Source organism: Notolepis coatsorum (assembly GCF_963971535.1).
Source record: "Notolepis coatsorum genome assembly, chromosome: 18".
Lineage (NCBI taxonomy): Eukaryota > Metazoa > Chordata > Actinopteri > Aulopiformes > Paralepididae > Notolepis > Notolepis coatsorum.
In genome coordinates this window covers 80,573,627-80,598,667 of record NC_140182.1, presented here as the reverse complement: position 1 = coordinate 80,598,667, position 25,041 = coordinate 80,573,627, and the positions used below count along the sequence as shown (strand labels likewise).

The window sequence follows — 25,041 nt, the reverse complement described above, 5'->3', positions numbered from 1 at the left end:
GGGTATTGTATTCAAATGCATGACCACCAGAGCGATACATATCGAGCTCCTTCCGACCATGAGCACAGACTCCTTCCTTATGGCCTTCCGAAGATTCACATCACGGAAAGGAAAACCGTCTACATTGTTGTCTGATCACGGGACAAACTTCAAAGGCGGAGAAAGAGAGCTGAGAGAGAGCTTCCAAGCTATGGGCCCAGAACTTAAGACCCACCTCGCTCCATCCCAGATTGACTTCCAGTTTAATCCCCCGAACGCACCCCACTTCGGTGGAACCTGGGAACGAGAAGTACGTTCTATAAAGACAGCCCTGTACGCCGTGCTTGGGGCCCAGACTGTGGCGGAGGAAGTCCTAATGACAGTCCTCACGGAGATCGAGGGAGTATTGAACTCAAAGCCCCTCGGTTACGTCTCCAGTGATGTAGCAGATGTCGACCCAGTCACCCCCCACACACTCTTGATGGGGCGGCTGGACCCCGCGCTACCCCAGACAATGTACAGGCCTGAAGAAGCGAACGGCCGAAGAATGTGGAGGTACAGTCAAGTACTAGCTGACAAGTTTTGGAGCAGCTTCCTACTCCACTACCTACCGTCTCTACAGACCCGCCAGAAGTGGGTAAAAGAGAGAGACAATTTGACAGAAGGAACAGTCGTCATGATTATCGACCAGTCACTACCCAGAGCTATGTGGCCGGCTGGCCGCGTAAGCAAAGTGATCACCGGTGCCGATGGCAAGGTCCGAGCAGCTGAAGTACTCGTCCAAGGGCGCACTTACACACGACCCGTGGCGAGGCTCATAGAACTGCCCCGACTCCCAGATACTATCGATGATGACCATGACCCCATGACTTTGTGAGTTGACTGACCCTTACAGCGGACCTTGAGTGGTAGACAGTGCGGTTAATCTGTCTCTGCTTAGCTAATTAGGTGGGACTAATTAGGGGGCGGCTGTTGTGAAGGATCAGATTAAACCGAATATATATATTTATTTATATATATATATTTAAATAGTGTTTGTATATCGTTTGATATCCCCTGTATATTCCTTGTACAATATGCACTGAATATCCCTTTAGTCTACTAAACAGCCCATAATAGTTTCATTCTACCATTGGACGAGAACCTGGTGCCAGGTTGCCATACCCCTAGGTTCAAGTTCAATCGTGCCGCCCAACATGTCGTGGCAAGCCCCGGTTCCGCGTAGGAATACGTCTGGCGAAATACGAATGGTACTATTTGTTCATAGCGCATATATATATGGCGCAAGTAAAGTAGAATTTTCTTTTAGTCCAGTTCTTTACCCTCCAACAGAGTGACAGACGCGAAGCCTCACCCACGACGCACGTGTGGTGTAGTAAGGCCTACTTGGCCTCAGAATAGGCATTGAGATATCGTGTGGATTAATAGTTGAATAGTCATAGTTTGGCACTATACCGTCGAGTTGGACGTATTCTATTAAGCTAATAATAGTCTATTTATGTATGGTGCATCGTTCGGTTAGAGTTATAAAGTTATCAGTACCCCCATCGTTCCTGACGTTATCTGGACGCTTAACCAGGCTGGGCAGACCCCTAGTGGTGCTTGCATCCGAGGAGCTCCGGGCCAGGGCGACTGGACCTGTATATTGGATTACTCTACCCGGACGACGGCGAGCCTTCCACGGCTTGGATTATGCTTTGGGTGCTTTGATTATTCCATGGATAACGGCCAACACTGCGGAGTGTTGGAACTACCCCCCGGAGAGGACTCCAGGTGAGACGGCGCTCTACACCAGTGAGGTCGCCTCACGTCTCTCCGTTGTGGACCGGCAGCTACCGTCCACCAGAGGGTCCAGCTGTATTCGTCTGTGGACCGAGGTTCTGTGGGCACCGTGTTCAAGACTTTGAATTCTCCCAAGAAATCGTCGGCCAGATGGGATACCGCCAGCGGCTTCTCTAACCCCCCCCCTCCTACTGTCTTACAACCAGCGGGACCCCCCCCCCCTTTAGTGTATCCAGCTATAATCATTTAAGTACCATCGCTATAGTTTCCTAGAGAACCGGGTTGTATACTTACTCCCTGCGTAACCAGAGATTGGACATTCAATGTTGATTTACCTACGAATACTCATTTGCCATACAAGTGCATTTCAAATCATAAGTGTAAACAAGTGAACGTTGTATATACCTTTTGCTATATTAAATATTCGATTTGTACATTTGTGTGGACTTCGTTTCATCAGGTGGGAAAGTGTTCATCATACTTATATCATGTACAGGATGGCCAGAAGTTAAAGTACAAGAGGTAGTGGTATTAAATACCATATCTAACAATACAGTCAGGGAATTGTACCCCTCAGTTACACTATTCATGCACATTCTTCGCCTTACAAGCGCGACTCTAATTCTCAATACTGTAAGATAATATTGATGCTCTTCTAATAAATATTCCAAACAGGACTTTCTTTGTTAAGCCGTGTTATTGTGTGGGTGTTCATCACATATACCTGTGTACTGTATGGCCAGTAGTAATGTACATAACTCAGTAGTGGTTTAATGATACCATACTTATCAATACAGTCAGGGAATTGTACCCCTCAGTTACAGTACCCATTCTAGCCTGTTAATCAATCAATCAATCAATCAATCAATCAATATATGTCATACGTTGTAGTCCGTGCAGGTTTCGGTGGTTAAGAGTCAGACACTAGTTCTTGAGGTCTGCAGCTGTTAGTTATCCAGCCGCTGGCAGCAGTCCATGCCCACGGTTGTGGGGCCTGATGGCCGCTGGCACAAGGGACTGGCCGAGGCGGATAGCACTGCCCTAGATGTGTTGTGATTAGTTTGAGAAACAGCAACAACCCAGAGCATTCTTTCCCTGGAGTGTTCTGCCAGACATTTCTCCTGGGCTGGTAAACACAGTGTGAAGATGGGTCTGGCAAAGCGAGACTGGCGACTGGTTAAATTTAGGACATGGGCGGTCAGCAAATTATTCTCGTCTGAAACAACCCTGTCAAAGAAACTTCCCAATTAATAATGTTGGGTGCCCTACATTGCTTTAAAGGAGCTGTAAGTGGTATTGTTTGTGTAAAAAGTAGTGGGTCTACATGTCAAAATATTTCGAGGCGATCAATGTGAATTTCTGTTCAAGCAGGAGGAGGGGCCACTACCAAGAAAAAAAACAAGTGAGGCCGTGTATCAACACACCAAGCCATTCCAGTTCAGACACAGACGATACTGCCACCTGGTGATAGTCTATCGGCATTGCAATTCAAACATATACAAACGAGCCAGGGACGGCTAGAATGATCCGGAAGATGATTTAGAACGGGGATCAGAGGAAAAATATCAAAGGATCAAAACCCGAGAAATCTCGGGTCTGGCCATGAGTTAAGGAATTCGACAGCTTAACAACTTTATCACGGAAATGGCGAGCAAGCGGACTGCTGGGCGAGGCATGGCGACATCGGCAGCCAACAAAGCACAACTGCGTTCACCATGTGCGAGCACAGGCACAGCTGGTGCAGAGCTAAGCGAAGCTAGCCTGTCAGCTATTAAGCAACTTATTGCAAAACTACTGGAAGATCAATTCAAGAAATACGTCGTACCGACAATCGGTAACAGCTGAGATAGAGGTGGCTATTAGGCCAGTGAAGGAGAAAATGGAAATACTTCACGCAGTCATCCAGCAATTATAGGGAGATTGTCATGCTCACGGAGGAAGCTAGCCAACAGAGCGAACGCTTGCAGCGCGTGGAGAGGAACATGGCCGACAAGCAGATGGAGCTGACCAGGATTCAGGCTAGGCTCAATGAGGTCCAGTCTCGGGGAAGACGTTTTAATATAAGAATGGTTGGCATCCCAGAGGACAATGAAGGGACCCGACTTCCAACTTTGTTCCCGGCTTATTGCAGGAGATCCTGGGTAAGGAATTGTTCACTGAGCCCCCGGAATGTGACATGGGGCATAGAGCCAGTGTAGCTAAGCCCGGGAAAGAAACCAAGAGTCATCATTGCTCGGATCCACAGACTGCAAGTAAAGGAACTGATCATCCGTGAAGCCCGGACCAAAAGGGGGAAACTTCTTTATAAAAATCCCTGCATCGCCATATATGAGGACTACACGCCGGAGGTCTTGGTCCAGAGAGGAGAATACAGGGAAGCCATGGCAGAACTTGGGAGGATGGGATGCCGACCAATGCTACTTTTCATTCCAGCAAGCTGAAATATGAAACAAGGAGAAGGATTTGGTCGCTGACAGAGGCGGAAAAATACTTGACGTGGGCCGACGTGGATGCTGATGAGAATGCTTACTAACAGTGTGGGTATTGAGCTTAGCTACAACCGGACTGAGGTAAGCTAGCTAACAAACTTTGGAACTTTCGTTGTGTCGAGCTAAGCTAAGTAATAAACTCATAATAATGACAATTGTATGACATTGGGCTACCCGGCATGCTAGAACCACCATCTGTTAAGCCAAAGGAGCATGTGCGTTGGCTAGCGGACTATGCAGCATTGAGCTAACCTGGCTAGGTTAGCTCCAGATCGTTACACTAAGCTAACCTCGTGTTCAATTAGGCTAGCGGAACATGTGCTTTGACTGACAAACTGTATTGCATTGAGCTGACATGACAATGTTAGCCCCGGGCTCATCTTTTAGACTGATTGATTGAATTGATTGAAAAGTTTATTAACAGATTGCAGAATGGGTACAGTACAGTACAGCTCAATACATACAATTGTTAAGGGGATGCAGACCAGAGAAAGTAGGGGACACACACACATTTTACACTGTACATTGGAATATTGACAAAGCCTTACTTGGTCATTTACTGTACAACTAGGTTAGGACATTTGTAGGGGCCAGTTTCGAATTGCAGTCTCACGTAGGTGAGACTGCAGCTAGTAGCCTAGCGTCCTTGATGTAATAGAAATTGACCAACATTTTTTATTACAATATTTCGTGGGTGACCTACAGAGAGAACTGTGCTGACGGGATATATATGCTGCAAGCTCAGGTTTTTGGGCTGGCGTATTGTGTTGGACTGTACTGTGCTGTTAGATATTACATTTAGTCATTTAGCTGACGCTTTTATCCAAAGCGACTTACAAGTTCTGTACAAGACAAGTCATCAGGAAGGGCACAACTCTATCAGCTGAGTAACAATGTTCAATTGTTAGCTCATGTTAGCTCATTGTTAACTCATGGTTAGCATAATGTTCATGTAATGTTGATGATATGCGGGCTACAAGGGCTGGCATGAGCTGGTTTCATGTGTGCTGAAAAACATTAGATTCACTTTAATCGTTTTAAGGCCATCACTATTCTTGTTGTTTTGGGAATGGTGGGGCTGAACTGTTGGCTCTGTATTACATTGTTGTGTGGGGCTGGGCTGTTAGCTCGGCATTAGCCTTATGTTTTTTTATACGCGGGCTGCGGGGGCTGGCATACTTCGGGTGGGTGGGGACGAGGGGCAGCTGGGTGGATGGGATACTTTGTCTTTGCCAGGCAGTAGGTCGACAGCATCTCGCTGTCGGGTCGCAATACTTAACAAATTACCGATGAGTAGCTTGATTATGTTCACGGTGTATAGATATGGAGCATTTTTGTGTGTCCTTGTACACCCGGAGGCCTTGTCAATGGGGTTGGTCTTAACGCCTTAACTCATTCCGTGCCAATCACGAGTATAGTCGGGTTTTAATCGTTATATTTAGCGATATCCATTCATTTTCATCCATCCAACCTGATGTTATCGTTGGGAATGGGTCTGAGCTCGCAAAAGGGCAAATACCGCCGCCTATCGTCTCCCGGATGGTATTGCACATCATTGGATTGGATTGGCTGGGATTGTGCATCAAAAAAATAAGTCCGGTCCAGGTTTTACTTCTCAGGCATGCAGCTGGATACTATTGCATTGAGTCCCCCCACTGGGAGCATCGTGGATCATTGTGTTTTGGACTATAACGTTGGATCAATGGACACGATCGATATTTGGAATGGTGATCAGGAATTGGATTAATCTTTTTGCATGACATCAGATGTGAGGTAAGGCCTTTATGTTACGAATCTTGGGTAATTAGATGTTCCTATCACCGCCATCGGAGCTCGCGCGCGCGTGTGTGTGAGGTTCGCGCCGACCAAAGTACGGAGAAGCAATTTTTCAGACCCTGCTTCTCTTCGTACATGAGGACACATATACTATCGATAATCTAGCGTTTATTTGAAAACGATTCATAAATCAGCCGAAAAATTACAACGTGTTTTGTGTATTCCACTAAAGGGCTATTATCTTGTCTTTCTCTGGAATTACTAGAAATCTCCAAAACTATACTCGTATTCAAAACGGTATAAAACGGAAATGTACAGATGAAAAAACAATCCGTTTCGTACATGTTGACTGCAAGCAAGTCATTGATAAGCGACGGGTGTATTAGACCCATAGCCATAATTTAAGATATATTTTAAGCACTCGCAAATTTCCCCGTCCTCCCATTGATTAAAGCGCTGGTGTGGTAGCCCTAATTTGGTCATATCCGGCCGGCGCTGAATGAGTTAACAGATTGCAGAATGGGTACAATACAGTACGGCTCAATACACACAATGTATATGGATGCAGACCAGAGAAAGACTTTCGTCTTGTTTACATCAGGGTTCCCCCTTTTCAATTCATCATAACATATATGACATACATGACTGTAACAGTACTGTTACATCCAGACATTTATGACATACAAGCAGGGCTTGACATTAACACCGGCTAGGGATGGGTACCGAATTCGGTTCTTTTGAGGTACCGAAACGAAACACGTCGGTACTACCGAGTATCGATTCAAGTGAGATACAAAAAAAAAAAAAAAAAAAAAAAAAAAAAAAAAAATTTAACTTTTTTCTTTTCATGTCAACGTTCACACGCACAATATATGCTTACCTATGATTTGACTTGATTCAACAACAAAGCAGTTGGAGCAATGGCAAGCCGAAAACGGTCGAAATAGTAGTTATTTGAAGTTAGGATTTTTTTTTTCACGACTGATGTAGGTAAATACATTTTTTTTTAGACTAAAGTACCAAAAAAAGGTACCGTTGGGTACCGGTATCGATTCACAGGTACCGGTACCGTATCGGTTCAAATGTGAAAGGTACCCATCCCTAACACCGGACACATGCTGGTAGAATTCGGCTGTGGCCGGTAACTCAGTCATTCTACCGGCCATAAGTGGTAGAAGCGGTGACTTTTTTTCTATGAAAAAAATACGTTGTAGTCTACAAAAGGCATCGGCAATAATTAAGTCAATCCAAGTGATACTACATAATACTACAACTCCCACAACAATTCGGAAAAGTGCATTACCGGCCAGATCCTGGTAGTGGTGCTGTCTCGAGTACTCCTCGTTTTCAGACCGGATGTAAAAAAAATTCATTCAGGCCTACTTTTTCTGTTAGCGTGAAGCTATGCCTTCATCAGATTGCATGGAATACCTTTTGCGATGCCGAATTCAGTATGCAGTAAAGGAATATAGCATCAGCCAATGGACATATCGATCTACCAGATGGCAATCAATAACTGGGAAATCCTTTTTGGGATCCAACTGGCCACAGGTAAGAACGATTTCACGTAGATTTCATGCTGATCAGGCCTCGTTAGCATAGCCAACCAGCCGATGAATGAATGAATGAAAACTTTATTTAACAGATTGCAGAATGGGTACAATACAGTACGGCTCAATACACACAATTGTTAAGGGGATGCAGACCAGAGAAAGATGTTTGTCTTGTTTACATCAGGGTACCCCATTTTCAATTTATAGTGACATTTATGAGATACAAAACATACATGACATCATGACATCATGACACATCAGTGTATGATGCTACAATAACGAATGGCGTTATTGGTAATCAATAATCAGAAACGATGTGCCCCGCCCCCCCCCCCCCCTTTCAAGCATTCATGGTGGAACATGATACCGATCATATGCATTTAGATTTTAAACATATTCATCACGCTATAAAATGGGAACGTATTGATGAAAAAATTATTTAGTGTGGTGATTTTTGGCTGGTGAAAATGCTGAGTGGCTAGTGACTTTGGAAAACCACTAGCCACAGTGGCCAGTGAGCCAAAAAGTTAATGTCAAGCCCTGCATACAAGATATACAAATATACAGTACTGTTTAAGAGTACAACGCCTGTCATATAGACCCGGGCGTTGGAAACTGACAGTTTCTAAAAAGAGAGTATATACAGTATATACATTTGAGGGAGAAGAAACTGTACATTGGAGGAGGTTGGGTAGGTGGGGTTGAGGGGGGGGGGGGGTGAGTAGGTGGGGTGGGGGGGACTGTACATTGGAGGGGGTTGGGTAGGTGGGGTGGGGGAAACAACATTGGATAGTGATTCACATTCCTTTACAGCTGTGGGTAGGGTGTTCCACATTGATGTGGCATAATTGCGAAACGTGTTTAGTCCCTTGTTTGAGCCGAATCTGGGTTTAACATGATTTGTGGAGCTCCCTCTGGTGTTGTGTTCGTGGTATTCACTGACCTTTGGGAAGTATTTTGACATGTACATGGGTACCTTAGTGGTGTAGTGTATCTTGTAGACCAGGCCCATTGCGAGTTGCTGTACTCTGTGGTCTACTCTAATGCCTCTTTTCCATTGCATAGTACCTACTCGACTCTACCCTACTCTACTCTACTCGCTACTTCATTCGTTTTCCACTGCAGGTAGTACTCCGTTTCATCTCCGTGTGGGGAGGCGGGGCCGCTGGCGTACAGCATGAGAGCTCCGTGAGCATAGCTATGTCCGTGGGGGCTTGGAACAAGCCAGAGTAAACACAGTTTCAATCAATCAATAACAACATTAACCAGACTCTCGTTGTGTCTATTCTGCTAACGTTAACGAAAGGTTATCCTATAACCTAGTTATATGAATACTGGCGGAGCGTCTCGCTCTTCGCCATTATGAGATCTCTCTTATCGCCAACACCTAATGTGCTCACGAACAAACAATTGCACTCACATGCACGTGACCAGGCCACGCCCCCGCGTCCTACTATACGACGCCGGACATGGTCACACTCTACCTTCCTCAGAAAAAGTTTCCAACACTGAAAACCCATCCAAGGGACCTCAGGGCGCTAAGAGCGAGACGCTCAGCCAGTATTCATATAACTAGGTTATAGGATAACCTTTCGTTATATTATCATACTGGCCAAACGCGTCTCGCTCTTCGCCATTATGAGATATGGGGCAGAGCAGACGCGTGGCCCGACAAGTGTACCCCCTGAGGGCCCGTAAGCCCCAACCAGGGAGGAGGGGAGTCTCGTCCACCCGCCCATCCTAACGAAGGGGGGGAGGCAGTCAACTCCACCAAAGTGCGATAAAAGGGGGAACTAGACACCCCTGAAAACGCACAGCACAGGCGGGACCACGTGTGACACAGCACCCCGTGGCTGCCTGGTATGAGACCTGGCGATCTACCCTGACCGGCCAAGGACCAGAACGTCGTCCAGAGTAGAATAAAATTCGTAAACCCCGACGACGCAGAGGCCCCAGTGCGGTCTCCACGCACTTGGTGAAGATGCGGGGAGCCAGAGAGTAGCCCTGCAAAGGAAGCGTAGGTAAGCCCTAGGATGGAAGATCGGGATGCAAATACGCATCCTACAGGTCTATGGAGGTGAACCAGTCTCCCACCTGACAGCATCTAACAGGTGGGAGAGGGTCAACATTCTGAACCTTCCATGGGACAGGTCCAGTATAGGGTTGTCACGATACCAAATGTTTGGTTTCGATAATATACCAATATGAATTTTGATACTTTTCTATACTTTCTCAAAATCAGGGAAACACTCTCAGATGGCCATTTTGGTGCTGGGTGATTTCAATAGCGCTAGGCCTGCCACGATAACACATTTTGCTGGGCGATTAATTGCCCCCGAAAATATCGCGATAAGCGATATTATTGCGACCGGTTAGAGAATTTTTTTTTGAGACATTTATTTCCCAAAACTTTTATTTTGAAGCCCACCGCTCCGTCTTTTCCTGTGTTTTAGACTTTTATTTTGAAGCCCACCGACCGGACCGGAAGTATTGTTGTGATTATCAGGTACTTTGGGTACCAGAAAAGTCACGTGAAACACTGCAGACCACTGATTGGTCAGAATAGAGACGCGTCTCTAGGATTTCATAATCATTATGTTTGCAGCAGGCACAAGTGCAATAAACAAAGGATACAGTCACTGTGTATTCTGCCTCATTTATTGATTAAACAAAACCGACATCAACACAATTTGCCACCGAGCGGAGAGTTTAGTCTCGCAAAAAGATCGCTGACTTGTTAAGGCTTGTTGTTAGGTTAGGTGCTAATGTTGTGCTAGCGTTTTAGCATGGCTATCGTACATAGCGTGATCAATATAACTCGCTATTGATTGTTTGTATGAGTAACGTTAATGCTAGTAGAATAGACACAACGTGAGGTAATCACCATCCATTTTAAACCGGTTATTACCTAATGCTAACGTTAGCAAATAGACGCGACTGGTAACGTTACAGCTTGTTAGCCTAATGCTAACGTTAACGTTAGCATAGACAGCCTAGCTAACGTTAACGCTTGTAGAATAGACACAATGAGAGGTAACGTTAGCGTTAGCAGAATAGACACAACGAGGGTCTCGTTAATGTTGTTATTGATTGATTGAAAACTGTGTTTACTGTTTGTATGAGTAACGTTAATGCTAGTAGAATAGACACAATGAGGGGTAACGTTAGCCCCACGGAGCTCCTGTGCTGTGCTCTGTAGTAAAGCCAGCGGCCCGCCTCCCAACACGGACAGTGACTGACAAGGGGCACTGGGTCCGCCTCATTAAAACAAACGCGCAAATAGCAATTAATCGCGCCCGTCAAAATCATTGCATTCATTTTAATTATCGCGGCAATTAATCGATTTATTGCTTATCGCGGCAGGCCTAAATAGCGCCAATCTGAGAAAGGTATTACCTGACTTCTATCAGCATGTGACTTGCAACACCAGAGGCGGTAACATCCTAGATCACTGTTACACGCAATTTAAAGGTGGCTACAAGGCTCATTCTGATAGTGGCTTTGGTAAATCAGATCACGCGTCCATCTTTCTTTCACCAATGTACAAACAGAGAATCAAAAGTACTCCTGTAGTCTCGCGAGAGGTGCAGAAATGGGATTTGACGTCAGAGGAGACGCTCCAGTCTGCGTTTGACTGCACAGACTGGAATGTGTTCCGCGACACAGATAACATTAATGTCTACACGGAGACAGTGCTGGACTATGTTTGTACTATGGTGGAAGAAACAATCCCCACTACCAAAATGAGAGTTTACCCAAATCAAAAACCCTGGGTAGACAAATCCGTCCGTGAAGCTCTGAGAGAGCGCACCAAAGCATACAACGACGGCCTAGTGGCAGGCAACATGAATGACCACAAGGTGGCGCGATACAACGTAAGGAGGACAGTGTCAGAGGCCAAACGGCGCTACAGGGATAAAATTGAACTCCAGTTTGAACAAGCTGACTCTAGAGCTATGTGGCAGGGGCTCAAAACGATGACAGACTACAAAGGCGCCTCCCTCAAACTGAACAGTGACATCTCCTTAGCAAATGACCTCAATACCTTCTATGCGAGGTTTGATGCTGGTAATAACAACACCAGCTCACAAGCCACGGCAATGGGGGGGGGGGGGGGGGGGGTCGGCTGCTGATGGAGGCGCAGTGTTCAGGGTAACAGAGCATGAGGTGAGGCGGACCTTTAAAAAAGTGAATATCAGGAAGGCAGCAGGTCCGGACGGCATCCCCGGCCGCGTCCTAAAAGTCTGTGCCGACCAACTGGCCCCAGTATTCACTGACATATTTAACCTGTCCTTAGAACAGGCTGTCATCCCCACCTGCCTGAAGAAGTCCACTATTATCCCTGTACCCAAAAAATCCAAGCCTGCTTGCCTCAACGACTACCGCCCTGTAGCTCTCACCTCCATAGCCATGAAGTGCTTTGAGAAGCTAGTAAAGGGCTACATCTGCTCCTCCCTCCCCATCAACATGGACCCCCTGCAATTTGCATACCGCCCCAACAGGTCCACGGAGGACGCCATAGCCCATGTGCTGCACACAGCAGCATCACACCTGGACAAGAGGCAGGGGAACTATGTGAGAATGCTATTCATCGACTACAGCTCGGCATTCAATACCATAGTCCCCTCCATACTCATAGCCAAGCTCAGGGACCTGGGCTTGAACTATGACCTCTGCCAGTGGGTCTTGGACTTCCTGACTGGCAGACCCCAGGTGGTGAGAGCAGGCAACTGCACCTCCTCATCCATCACCCTCAACATAGGGGCCCCCCAGGGCTGTGTTCTGAGTCCCCTCCTCTACTCCCTGTACACACACGACTGTGTGGCTCAGCGGAGTAGCAATACAATCATCAAATTTGCGGACGACACAGTGGTGGTGGGCCTGATCTCTGCCAACGACGAGAGGGCCTACCTGGAAGAGGTCAAGGTCCTGGCGGGATGGTGCCAGGAAAACAGCTGCTCCCTGAACGTCAGCAAAACAAAGGAGATGATTGTGGACTTCAGGAGGTCGGGGGTCAAGGACTACAGCCCCCTCAGCATCGACGGGGCACCGGTTGAGAGAGTCAACAGCTTTAAGTACCTCGGAGCCTACATATCCGAGGACTTGACATGGACCACACACATTGACAGTGTTGTGAAGAAGGCACGACAACGCCTCTACTTCCTCAGGCGCCTAAGGAAGTTCCAAGTCAGTCAGAAGATCCTTAAGAACTTCTACTCATGTACAATAGAGAGCATCTTGACCGGCAACATCACCTCCTGGTTTGGGAATAGCACTGCACAAGACCGAAGCAGACTACAAAGAGTGACACGTTCAGCCGAACGCACAATTGGAGGGGGGCTCCCCACCCTCCAGAACATTTACAACAAGCGTTGCAAGGGCAAGGCTAAGAGAATCATTAAAGACTCCAGTCACCCGAACAACTGCCTCTTTGAACTGCTGCGGTCAGGCAAGCGATACCGGAGTCTCAAGGCGAGCACAGAAAGACTCAGAAGAAGCTTCTATCCCCAGGCCATCAGGCTGCTAAACGAACAATGAACACTACACAACAACAACCACCAAACGCACATAGCACACACATCCACACGCACACACTCACTTTAAACAAACACACTGTAGCACCCACTCCACACACTTTATAGCACACACCCACTTTAAACAAACACACTGTAGCACCCACTCCCCACACTTTATATTTATTGATGAAGGATTGCACTACAACTCGTACACCTTACTGTAAATTGTACCTAAATTGTACCTCATCCCATTTCTGCTTTGCACTATATAGTACTGTACATTAGTACACTGCATAGTATTGTATATTATATGGTAACTCAGAACATTGTACATATGTCTATACCGAACACTGTGACCTCATTTTCTTCTTCTAAATTACATGCTATACTATGTTATTTGATACTATCTTGTCTAGCACAGTCTCTGGAGCGTAACAGTAAGAAGCATTTTGTATGAAAGTATTCTGTACTTCTGTATGACAACTATTAAAGAAACTTGAAACTTGAGATGTCATTATTGTTCTTTATTTTAAAACACAACAATGAACAATGACAAGAATAAATAAATTTAATTAAAAGCAATGGCATTCAAAATGCTGGAGAACTTTTTTTGCACTCAAAACAGTTGCTGTACAAGGTTTCTGAACCCAGCTTTCTCAACTGTATATACCGTAAATCCTCAAATATAGGACGGGTCTTCTATTTACCTCAGCTGCAAAGAGCACCAGGCCTTTATTAGAGAGAGGCTTATATAAGAGGCAGGCCTTAATAAAAAAAAATTACACTCATGGACATAATCCCTTCATTTTCAGACTTTTATTGCATTATTATTATTATTATTTTTTAATACGCACATTGTCTGTCTACATTTATTTAGACTAGCATTGGTATTTAAATATTGAGTGCAGTTGAGTAATTGTGGGATTAACGTAATTCACACACTGAAGTTGGAACTGTCTATACTAGGTTGTGTGGTCCGGGGACGGTTTAGCGTGTGGTACCTTCTCGACTTCCTCAGAGTTGTTTAGTAGCTTTAGCTACTAACGTTATCATAGCATCATGGTCTGTAATGTGTCAACTGGACAACGCCAGCCTCGTCTGCCAATGCCATATAGATAGCGAACGTTAACGTTTTCAAACGAAGTCAACGTCACCCAGCTGACACCACAGATCTAGATATTATGACAACGTTAGCTAGCGGCTAGCGCTAAAGCTAACCAGAGGGAAACGTTAATGTACGGTAGTCAGTGTAGCGGGAGGCAGCACTTGATTTCCATTGGGAAGAGTTTATCTCATTCTATATCACGGCACGAAAAATAAAAAATAATACTTTTTTTTGCGACCTTATATTAGAGACCGGCCTGTGTTTGTCTAAATGCATCAACCCCCCCCCCCCCCCCCCCCCCCCTTATAAGAGGCCCCTCCTTTATTGGGAGTCCCTCCTCTATTAGAGGATTTACGGTATATTGGAACTTGGTCGATACAGATGAACTCTGCGACTGCCCTGTTGATCCTTTTATCATCTTTGGACTAATTTGTGTACTTAATATGCTGCTCAAAAAAAGCTGGGAGGTTAGGTTGCTTCTGGTGGGGGGAGTCGCTCTGTGAGCCAAATGCAGCAGACTGCTGTAGTTAAAAAAAATTCAAGGGGTAGAAAAAGTATGGAAGTATGGTTGTATTATTATACATTTGTCATAGCAGAGGGCCTAATTAGTTTGAGATACCATAAGTTACCTAGAAAACATTTTGATGAGTGAGACTGATTATATCATAATCTAGAACTAGGTTGTCATATTGTAGGCTGTTTAACAAAAATAAAATAGATTTCCGTTATCTTTATACAGTATGTATGAACCATTAATGGGCAATTGTCAAATGTCTCTGTATAAATCACGTTTGTGACTAAGCCATAGAGATGCTGTGTTTACTAGCTTTCAGCATGGCAGTTTAGGCTATGTATAGCTTATTATTAGGCTTTTCAATTTATTTTCTATTCTTGCTAATAGCATTGTGGACATTTTCTAATGCTCGTATAAGGAACTCTAGTCACGAGAGCTAGCATAGCTCATCCAACGAATGTTGGCATCAATGGCATGACTACAGTACTGATAGGAGCTACTGTAGCATTAACGTAACATTAGTTATCACAACCATCGGCAATCGCAGTGAGGATCTATATTGATTAACGTTAGCTAGCTAGCTTTAACTAGAATTATAGTTCGCTAGCTATATAAGCTATATATGCTAAATGTGCTAGCTAGCTAACGTTAATCAATAAAGATCCTCACTGCGATTGCCGATGGTTGTGATAACTAACTAATCGCAGTGAGGATATTTATTGATTAACGTTAGCTAGCCAGCACATTTTGCATAGAATAAACTCGGCTAACATTAGCTTATATAGCTAGCGAACTATAATTCTAGTTAAAGCTAGCTAGCTAACGTTAATCAATAAAGATCCTCACTGCGATTGCCGATGGTTATGATAACTAACGTTACGTGCTACAATAGCTCCTATCAGTACTGTAGTCATGCCATTGATGCCAACATTCGTTGGACGAACTATGCTAGCTCTCGTGACTAGTTTGTTGTTCTTCATTCCAGAAGGTTGCTTCCGGTAAACTAGCGCAACGTCACCACTGACAGCAGCGCTGTGCTCCAATAGGAAGACATTTGCATGCATAAATTAATAAATAAAAAAATAAAAAAAGTACAGTTTTTTCCCAAACGCAGTATAGTATCATTTCGAACACTCTAGTACCGCAGTACTATACTAATACCGGTATACCGTGCAACCCTAGTCCAGTATGGGTCTGACACCCCCCCCCCCCCAATTTCTCGGGCACCAGAGAATAACGGGAGGAAACTCCACGCATCGCGTCCTCCTTTGGGACCACGACGATGGCTTGCTTCGCCAACAGAGATTGGATCTCGTCGGCCAGAGCTGTCACCGCTGTTGACCCTGACAATAGGGTCTGTACCAAACCTGAAAACGGAGGGTGAGGTTGTGCAAACTGCAACACAAGTCCTCGCCTCAGCGTTCTCTCCATCCACCACGACATAAGGCACTGCTGTAGCCATATGTGATGATAATCACAAAGCGCACCCGCCGCCACTTGGCGCTGGTCCGCCAGGAACTGTAGATAGGCGGCCCGGTCCCATCCGCTGTGCGTTGCCAACCCTGGACTCACCAACCGTGCGAGCAGGGCGTCTCGCGGAGCCGGGATTCGCACCCTGACACTACCAACGAGACAATAGCACCCAAAGGGGGGACCCCGACAGAAAGGGCCGGTTTGATACGGGGGAAGCTGGCATCACACTGGGTGACATAAGCTCCCCCACTGAACATCTCCCCGGCATGGACTGCTGAGGAACTGTTCTACAGCTGGACATGCAAGGCGTGTGGTCCCCACACTGCCCGATAGGGTGGGTTCCTACACACCGTAGCCCTGCAGTGATATTACTACCACCCAAATCACGCGGGCCTGACTGACCACCGCCGGTCTTCCGGCCGTGGGAGGCACTAACGTGATACCCGGCCTGGCGAGGGCAGGGCTGGGGGAACTCACGCTGCGACCCCCTGGGCCCCGAGTTCCCCCGCTGACAACCTTCGTCGTTGACAGACACAACACCAGGCTCACCAAACTCAGACGCAGAACGTGTGGCGTGGGAGCCGCTTGACAGCACAGCATTCTCACGGACAGACCCAGGCCTAGCCAGCAACTGGGTGTCAGCCCGTCCCCATGAGAAGCGAGACGTGGGGCCGCTTGTGCTACACTGAAGACACGCGGCCCGCAGCCAAAGGGAACAAATCAGAGCCCGTATCCCGCTGGTGTTGGGGGGGGGGGGGGAGTGACCGGAGAGTGAGCTAGACGGCGACGGTTTTTTAGGGCGTGCTCATCTAATGTAGCCGATCCCTCGGCCGCCAAGGCTGTCGGCCTTGTGATCACCTGTTGTCTTTGTGTCCAGGGTACCTCAGGCGGGGGAAACATGGCCGCTGGTCGGGGGCCTCGCCACAGCTGCTGGCGAGGCCGCGCCCTCACCTCTGGCTGCGCGGTGTGAGGCGGTGTGGGGCCTAGGTCAAATACCGCCCGCCGCGCTATTGATGATTTTGTGAAGGTACATAATAGATGTTATATACCTTTGATTTGGGAGTATTTGGGGTTTCAGGGAATCAACCAGAACGATTCGGGCTTATTGCATATAACGCGTCCTATCTCACGATCTATGGAAAAAGACTGGATGATTCCGGAAATGGACGATGTTTAGCGTGTAATAAACTACAAACTACAGTGTGTAGAAACAAACTCTTTTTTCCATGTTGGACTACAAGTAGTGTCTGTCAAATGAGCCACACCATTGTCTCCACAGCTATAATACAGAACACACACACAGCTCTGCAAACATCGTGAAACACTGCGAAAATTACCATTTAAGCTGGCGTGAAGCGGCAGAGATGGGGATAGCCTATGGCGCTGAATGAGTTAAGGGGAGTCAAAGGCCCACCCAAATGAGTATGCACGTTGTCAGGTCATCATTAGGGTTGGGTACCGAACTCTGTACTTTTAATTTTTACTCCCATTTTCTATTTTTCTCCCATCCCAATTTCGTATCGTCCAATTCTACCCTCCCCTATCTCGAACGCTGTTTGGCCATGCCTCCCACAAGCCGGCTGTAATGTGGACGAAGCCATACATTGCACGAGTCCCCTCCGGTACTCGAGGTAGCAGCCGTCGCATCTTTTCACCTGCACAGCGCGATCTTTCAGCGTCGGTGGTCTGCACTTTGGAGGGACACCGCCCCCGTCGCTTCCTGATTCTACTGCGCAGGCGCACCAACCGACCTGTAGGAGTCGCTGTCCACAACGTCCGATCCCCACCCATCAGCTTCCCACCCCCTAATACTGCCAAATGTATTAGTATGAACGACCAGCAAAGCTGAATGCAATGCGGAGAGCTGGGCTCGAACCCAGCGTCTCCTGCATTGGTGGTGAGCGCCTTGCCCACTGCACCACCTAGCCGCACGAACTCTGTACTTTTAAGGGTACCGACCGAATTACAGTACTACCAAGTATGCTAGATCAATCGGTACCAAATTTCGGTACCTTTACATGTTTAGTATAAGAGTGAAATATACTAGACAAGAGGGAGCCTTTTCCACAAAGTGTTTTTAATACTTTTTTTTTAATTAAAGTTTGCTTTAATCACAGTAACGTTGGCGAGCTAGCTAAATTATACATAAATCTGTTTTCATATAAATCAATCAATTCACTAAGACTTTAAAACGGTGGTGCGGCACGGACGGTCTACGGAGACGTAGAAAAAAACTACCAAATCCATTCTGAGAAAATCCTGTGGGAAACACTGTCCCTGTATTGTAAATAGTTCATGTGTGTTGTCACTACTGTATGTAAAATTGTAAATAAGTTAATTTATGTGTTAATACACGCGCGCCTTGCGACAAGTAGTTTTGGGGGGCCTACCACCCCCCCTAAAAAAAATCCTAGGGGAAACACTTGATATATATTACTGTCCCGTCTCTTGGGTCTTTGGAAAGACCAGACGAGGTCAGAGGAGTTTGTTTCAAACATTTACAAACATAATACATGAATGATCATGCAATTTATTTTGTGTGGTGTGTTACAACAATAAATAACTAAATGTTCTAAATAAATACAAATGTTGAAATTGAGAAGTTTGGTCTTATTTAATTTTTTTTTTACAACTGAAATAATTTTTTGGGTTATTATAGAGAGTTAAGTACCGAAAAAAGGTACCGTTGGGTTGGGGAATTCTGGATACCGAATTCCAGGAACTGATACGGGTACCGGTATCAGTTCAAATGTGAACGGTACACAACCCTAGTCATCATGCAAACAGGCATGTGTGAGCAAAGAAACTGGCACACACGTGCACGCACAGGCACACGCACACACCTCTCCAAGAGGGCCCGCCTCTCGTCCTGGTTGTTCTGCACGGTGGCCTCCAGCACGGCGATCTCTCCCCTCAGCTCGTCCGTCTGCTTCTCCAGCTCGCCCACCCGCCGCTGGCTGCCCTGCCACTCCCTCTTCAGCGTGGCAACGTTCTCGTTCAGCGCCGTCACCTGCAGGCCCAGCCTGGCCTCCGCCTCCTCCCCGCGCTTCACCTGCTGCTCCCTGCCTCGCTTCTCTGATGCCTGGGAGGAAGGAAGGAAGGAATGAATTACTCAATAGACCATCACAACACTTCCAGTATTTTGAGCTCATGGCAGAGAGCGGGGGGATAAAATGAATGAATGTTGATTAGAGCCTTGACATAAGTGATTGTAGCTACGGCTGTGGGGGTGCTGGAGACATGATCCAATAGACTTCTTTTTATACGCCCGAGTCTCCTGAACACGGCGAGACCATCCCAAAGTCGATCTGCACTTTGATTGTCTGCGAGAGACTCCCTTGGGTAATCTGCGCATACCGGTTTCCCTGAGGTTTCCCTCATTTACAGTCACGTCGAGTGTACATACAGAGTTAAGCAAAAATATATATATAATCACACAGCATATAAAATCACAACAATAAGACAAGTAAGGATAACAAATCAATTAAAACACGTACAACTTGATTGACAAAAGTTGGAGATCAAGGTTTTAAACTCTGCAACAGAGGGGAGAATCCCAAGCTTTAAGGACTGTTGGAGTTAATTCCATGAGCTAGGGGCATCATAGCAAAATGCAGATTTACCCTGTTCAGAGCAAACTCTGGGGACCTTAACACAATCTGCGCCGGAAACGAGTATACTCGTTATTGCCCGCCATGCGTTCAGCGCCAGAAACAAGTTTACAAATACACATATGCTCCAGCTCGTACCCCCCTCTCCCGGACCCCCCATTGGATAATCCAACCATTATAATTTGTTCCTAGCCAGACACTACCATTATATGCTGGCTTTTATTCTCTCCACCACTTCTAACCACATTGCCATTTTGGATTCATTGAGACCCAAAATTCTAGCTGTTGATATTTCTTGATAAATCACATCGAGATATGTAAGAATCCAGACCTTACGGCAAATTTTTTCCGGTTGAAACCATCGTGATGCTATCAGCTTTTTAGCCACTGTGATACCGGATAAAACCAATCTCTTTAGCTGTGGAGGTACTGCATGCTCAAAGACATCATTCAGCAGTAATACAGAGGGGTGTACAGGTATATCCAGAGTTAAGAGATTTGACAATTGCTGGGTCACTTCTTTCCAAAATATCTTAACTGGTGGGCAGTCCCAGTACATGTGCATAAATGTCCCTTCATCCCCATTTGTACATAAGGAGCATTTGGAGTCTTGTTTAAGACCCATTTTGTTCAGTCTTATAGGAGTTAAGTATGTCCTGTGAATATAGTTAAGATTGATTTGTTGATGGTCCGGGTTCCTTGATGCAAGGCGTACATTTGCCCAGGCTTCTTGCCAGTCAAAGTCTATCTCCAGGTCTGGTATATCCCTCCTCCAGACTGAGTCTAGATGTAGGGTTTCATACGAGGCCGTTAGTAATTGATGATAAAAATCTGAAACAAAACCTCTCGATGTCTCTCTTTCATAGAAGAATTTGTGGTATCTGTGGTGTACAATTGGTATCCTTAATGGAACACCGTGAGCCTTCAAACATGCCAATAACTGTGCGTAAAAATAATATGAGGACTTGGTGAGATTAAATTTTTTGCATATCTCATCAAAACTACAAAAACCCTGTTTGTTGAAAACGTCTCCTAATGTGTGTATGCCTTGCTTTTCCCATCTAGGGAATCTTATAGGTTGTTTTCCAATCAAGAGTGCATTGTTATTGAATAAGGGAGTATGATTATGCCATGTATGTGGGATAGAGTCTTTTTTTTGTGTTTCACGCCATATCCGGATTGCATGAGTGATTATGGGGCCAAATTTCCGTTCGCATTGCTTAATTGATAATTTGGTGTACACTATGTCCTTCAGCCTATGTGGAGCTACTATATTTTTGTGTATTTGTATATCCTATTGTGTGTTGTCATGTTTGTTTATGTGTTTGTTTAAAAAATAATAAAAAAATTAAATACAGAAACAAGTTTACTCGTTTTTGGGATCGTTATTTAGTTTATTCGCTATATCTATTCATAATTCATAGCTGCAGCCTCTGGTAGCCTTCAGACCCTGTCTGAGCTGGCAGACGGTCAACACCGCCCTCTACTGCCAGGCGGAGCTATTGCATCTCATTGAAAATGGGCTGGTGTGTTTTAGAAGCCGATCTGAGCCAGGCGGGCGGGGTTTAAATACTCAGGCGAGCCAGTTCTATACAACGATGGCAACGAACAGTAACTCCGCCCGCCCGTCATTGTGAAACGGTCGGTAGTGTGGTACGGACCTCCATGAGCATTATTTGGAATTGCGATCAGATATTTGGATATTTTGCATTACATCAGATACAAGGTAAGAACATTATATATAAATTTGATCGCTGATCTGACGTTTATTTCTACCGCGATCACAGCTATCTGTGTGGACCGTGTATGGCTGTTTACCGTTGGCTGCGGTGGGGGGGGGGCGACCCACTACGACGGTCATTTCATGTATGTACGAGGAGACATAATAATGATAATCTAGCGTTGATTTCAGGATGATTAGATAATCAGCCAAAAAATTACAACGTGATGACTGGATTACAGTAAAATGCCTTTTTCTCGTCTTTTTCCTGGAATTACTGAAAAGCACCCAAACCATACTCTATTCAAAACGGTATAAAACGGAAATGTACGGATGAAAAAACAATCCGTCTCGGGCATGTTGACTGGAAGCAACTCACTGAGACTCTATGGCATTATTAGACCCATAGATATAATATAAGATATATTTTAAGCACTCGCAAATGTCACAGTCTAAAACTATATCCATTGAATAAAGACCTGGCGATGAAGGGGGATCAGCGCCCCCTACTGCTGGCGGTCAATGTGTTAAGGACCAGCCAGTCACTAGAACGGCTTCCATAGGTTCCAAAATTCCATTCCAATAATGATGTAGTATAAGGAGGTAGCTTACCAATAAGGGCCTTAAAATGAATGAATGAATAAATCAATGAATGATCATCGTGTTTACAGTATATCACTTTTCAAGACACACAAGGTATCTGCAGATTTAAACAAGTTAAAAGTAAAAGTAAGCATGCAGTATATGTAACTATGCATATACAGTTATAAAATAGGTAAAGGTAAATGGACTGCATTTATAGTGCTTTTATCAGGGTATCTGCAAGTTTCAACAAGTTAAATGTAAGACGTTTTAAGACATTTTTTAACCCTTTCACTGCCACACGACAGAAGATTAACCCTTTACTATCACACAACGGACAGTCGCCGTAGGTGACAATAGTGTGTGTGCGTGTGTGCGTGCGGGCTGGAGCGACTCTGAACGTCTCAGGCTGAATTTGTGTCCCCTAGCCAATCCGAGACATCGAACGGGAGAAACTCAATGCCATTTGGAGCATACCGCGTAGCCTAATTCTCTGACACCGTAGCCTATTCTCTGACAATATAAGCCTTCAGAGATGTTTTTTGTTGTCCTTTTAATGAAGGAATACTCTCCAAATCAGATAACACGGACGATTGCTTCTACTGTGCGAGCTGCCTGCCATTGCTGTTTGAATGAAGATTCGCTTCGGTGTCGTCAAATGTTGTGCTTAGTGAACAACGTGAGGCTGCCTGGAGATATAGCTCTAAGGTGGAAGAGCTGATCAGCAGAGGGAAGCAGTAATCTAACAACTGGGAGAATTTCAAACAGTAAATCTTTCCTTCTTTCAGATTTTTTATACACTGTTTCTCCATCAAGAAAGCTTTTTCATAATTCGGATGGTATTTTTACTAACTTCAGTGTCAACCAAGAATGATATGCAATTCGAAATTGGCCCCTGTAAAAGAAAAGAAACGGTGGAGCTGAAAAAGCTAGAATTAAAAAACTAAAATTGCTAGTAAAAGACGCAGAACAATATAAAATTACAGACCTGTTTAGTAGAGGAAGGAACAAGTGACTAGCTGCGAAACATGCTGGTGATGTAGAGTAGGACAGTTTAATTGGGGGAGAGACAGAGAGAGTGACAGACAGACACAGAAAGAGAGAGAGAGAGAGAGAGAGAGAGAGAGAGAGAGAGAGAGAGAGAGAGAGAGAGAGAGAGAGACCTGGAAAGCGAACAGGCTCTTGGAATGGGTGTCTGGGCAGGGGGTCTTTCGATGTTGATTAAACGGCAAGCAACTAATGTCATGAGTGCAAAATTAAAGGACAATAAATCGAATCTAACTGAAATTGTGTAGCACAGACATTTCTATAGATCAAAACCTCAATATTATTATGGTGTAGTTAATACTTCACGTATCCTTAATCCCTAGGCTAATGAGGCACTAAGATGTTAGTAAAAAAAAGAAAACGTATGCCAATGACAGGAAGTAACGGTATATATGTGTGTGTGTGTGTGTGTGTGTGTGTGTGTGCACTGTGCACGAGTGCACATCTAGGGGCGGGGTGTAGATTTGGTCTCCCTGATGTTGACTCCTTAGCCACAGCCTTGGGTTGTTTAATACTGGACGAGTGTTTCATAACGGCCGCTGTGTGGGCCGGTTCCGGGGCCGGTTTCGGGGCCGGTGCGTGGGCTGGTGCGTCTGAATGTCCCGGGCTGAATTTGTGTCCCAGTCCGCCCCTGTCCACGAGACTGGCAAGCAGAGATGCATGTAAGCCTACACAGGGGCGACAGTGGCTCAAGGAGGTAGAGCAGTCGTCTGGTACTCGAGGTTCCCGGTTCGATTCCTGCTCCTCCCGGGCAGCGTGTCGAAGTGTCCTTGAGCAAGACACTTAACCCCTAATTGCTCCCAATGAGCTGGTTGGCACCTTGCATGGTTGCCTCCGCTGTCGGTGTGTGAATGTGTGAGTGAACAGGTAAAATGTGAGAACAAATTGTAAAGCGCTTTGGATAAAAGCGCTATATAAATGGAGCCATTTACCATTTATATGGAGGCTCAGCAATCTACACACACACCCAGTTACTCATAATCACCCGAGTGTGGCCTGACAGAGACCCGGTATTATGACCGACAGGCACAGGCATGCCAAACGGTTGTCAGTGGGTGAACCTACCAGCAGGTCCTGGACTTCCTTGGTCTGAGCGCAGAGCTGCTCCTCCCTCTGCGCCACGCTGCCTCTGGTGGCCTGGTGCTCCTTCTGCTCCTGCTCCAGGGCAGCATGCGCCGCCTCCACCCGACCCTGACCCTCGAGCTTCTGCTGGATCAGCAGCTGCTTGGCCTCCCGCAACTCCCCCAGCTCCTGAAGAGGAGATTTAGGATAGACTGTGAATATCTACATCTTTCTACTATTACCTGTGCCTCCCACCTCCTCCATGCTGCTATTAGGGGTGGGAATCACCAGTTTCATCGCGATACGATACAATATCGATATCGATTCTTTGGACAACGATACAATATTTGCCAATATCACAAAGTCTGCCACGATACGATACGATTCGATTCAGGTGCCTGCGAACGATATGAGACGATATTATATGCCCATTTAACACAATCAGTAACATTTATATCAACTCAAAAAAGGCAACGGAAATATCATTTGACATGTTTATTTTTGAGCTCTTCCAAGCCGTATGCCGTGTTAGGGTCTCCAGCGACCCGTTTCAAGGTTATAATATGTAATAACTACCATGTAGTTGATTTTATTAGAACAAGGCTTTATGATATCCTCCACAACACATACTGTAAGCACAGCAAAAATACGTTTCACCATTTTGAAAATTCTGAAGGTATCTGCAGAAAAAAAGGTACGACTGTGGTGTTAGGGTCATTCTTGACCCGGCAAGGTAAAACTATACTATAAAAATACTAACTATTAATAAATAAAATAATAATAAATATACTAAACTTTTTTTCAGAAGTTATATTCTAATATTGTTCTATTA

General features: G+C 45.5%; 1 protein-coding gene across 1 annotated transcript in view; it reads right to left on the bottom strand.

Moving 5' to 3' along the window:
- Positions 1 to 25,041, bottom strand: part of eea1 (early endosome antigen 1) — a 180,074-nt gene that overhangs the window by 14,608 nt on the left and 140,425 nt on the right. Inside the window, exons 25-26 of the mRNA XM_084334575.1 lie at positions 24,213 to 24,398; positions 19,031 to 19,269 (exon numbers count right to left, since the gene is read on the bottom strand). Of these exons, the coding sequence (XP_084190701.1) occupies positions 19,031 to 19,269; positions 24,213 to 24,398 (425 nt within the window). The remainder of the gene's footprint in view (positions 1 to 19,030; positions 19,270 to 24,212; positions 24,399 to 25,041) is intronic.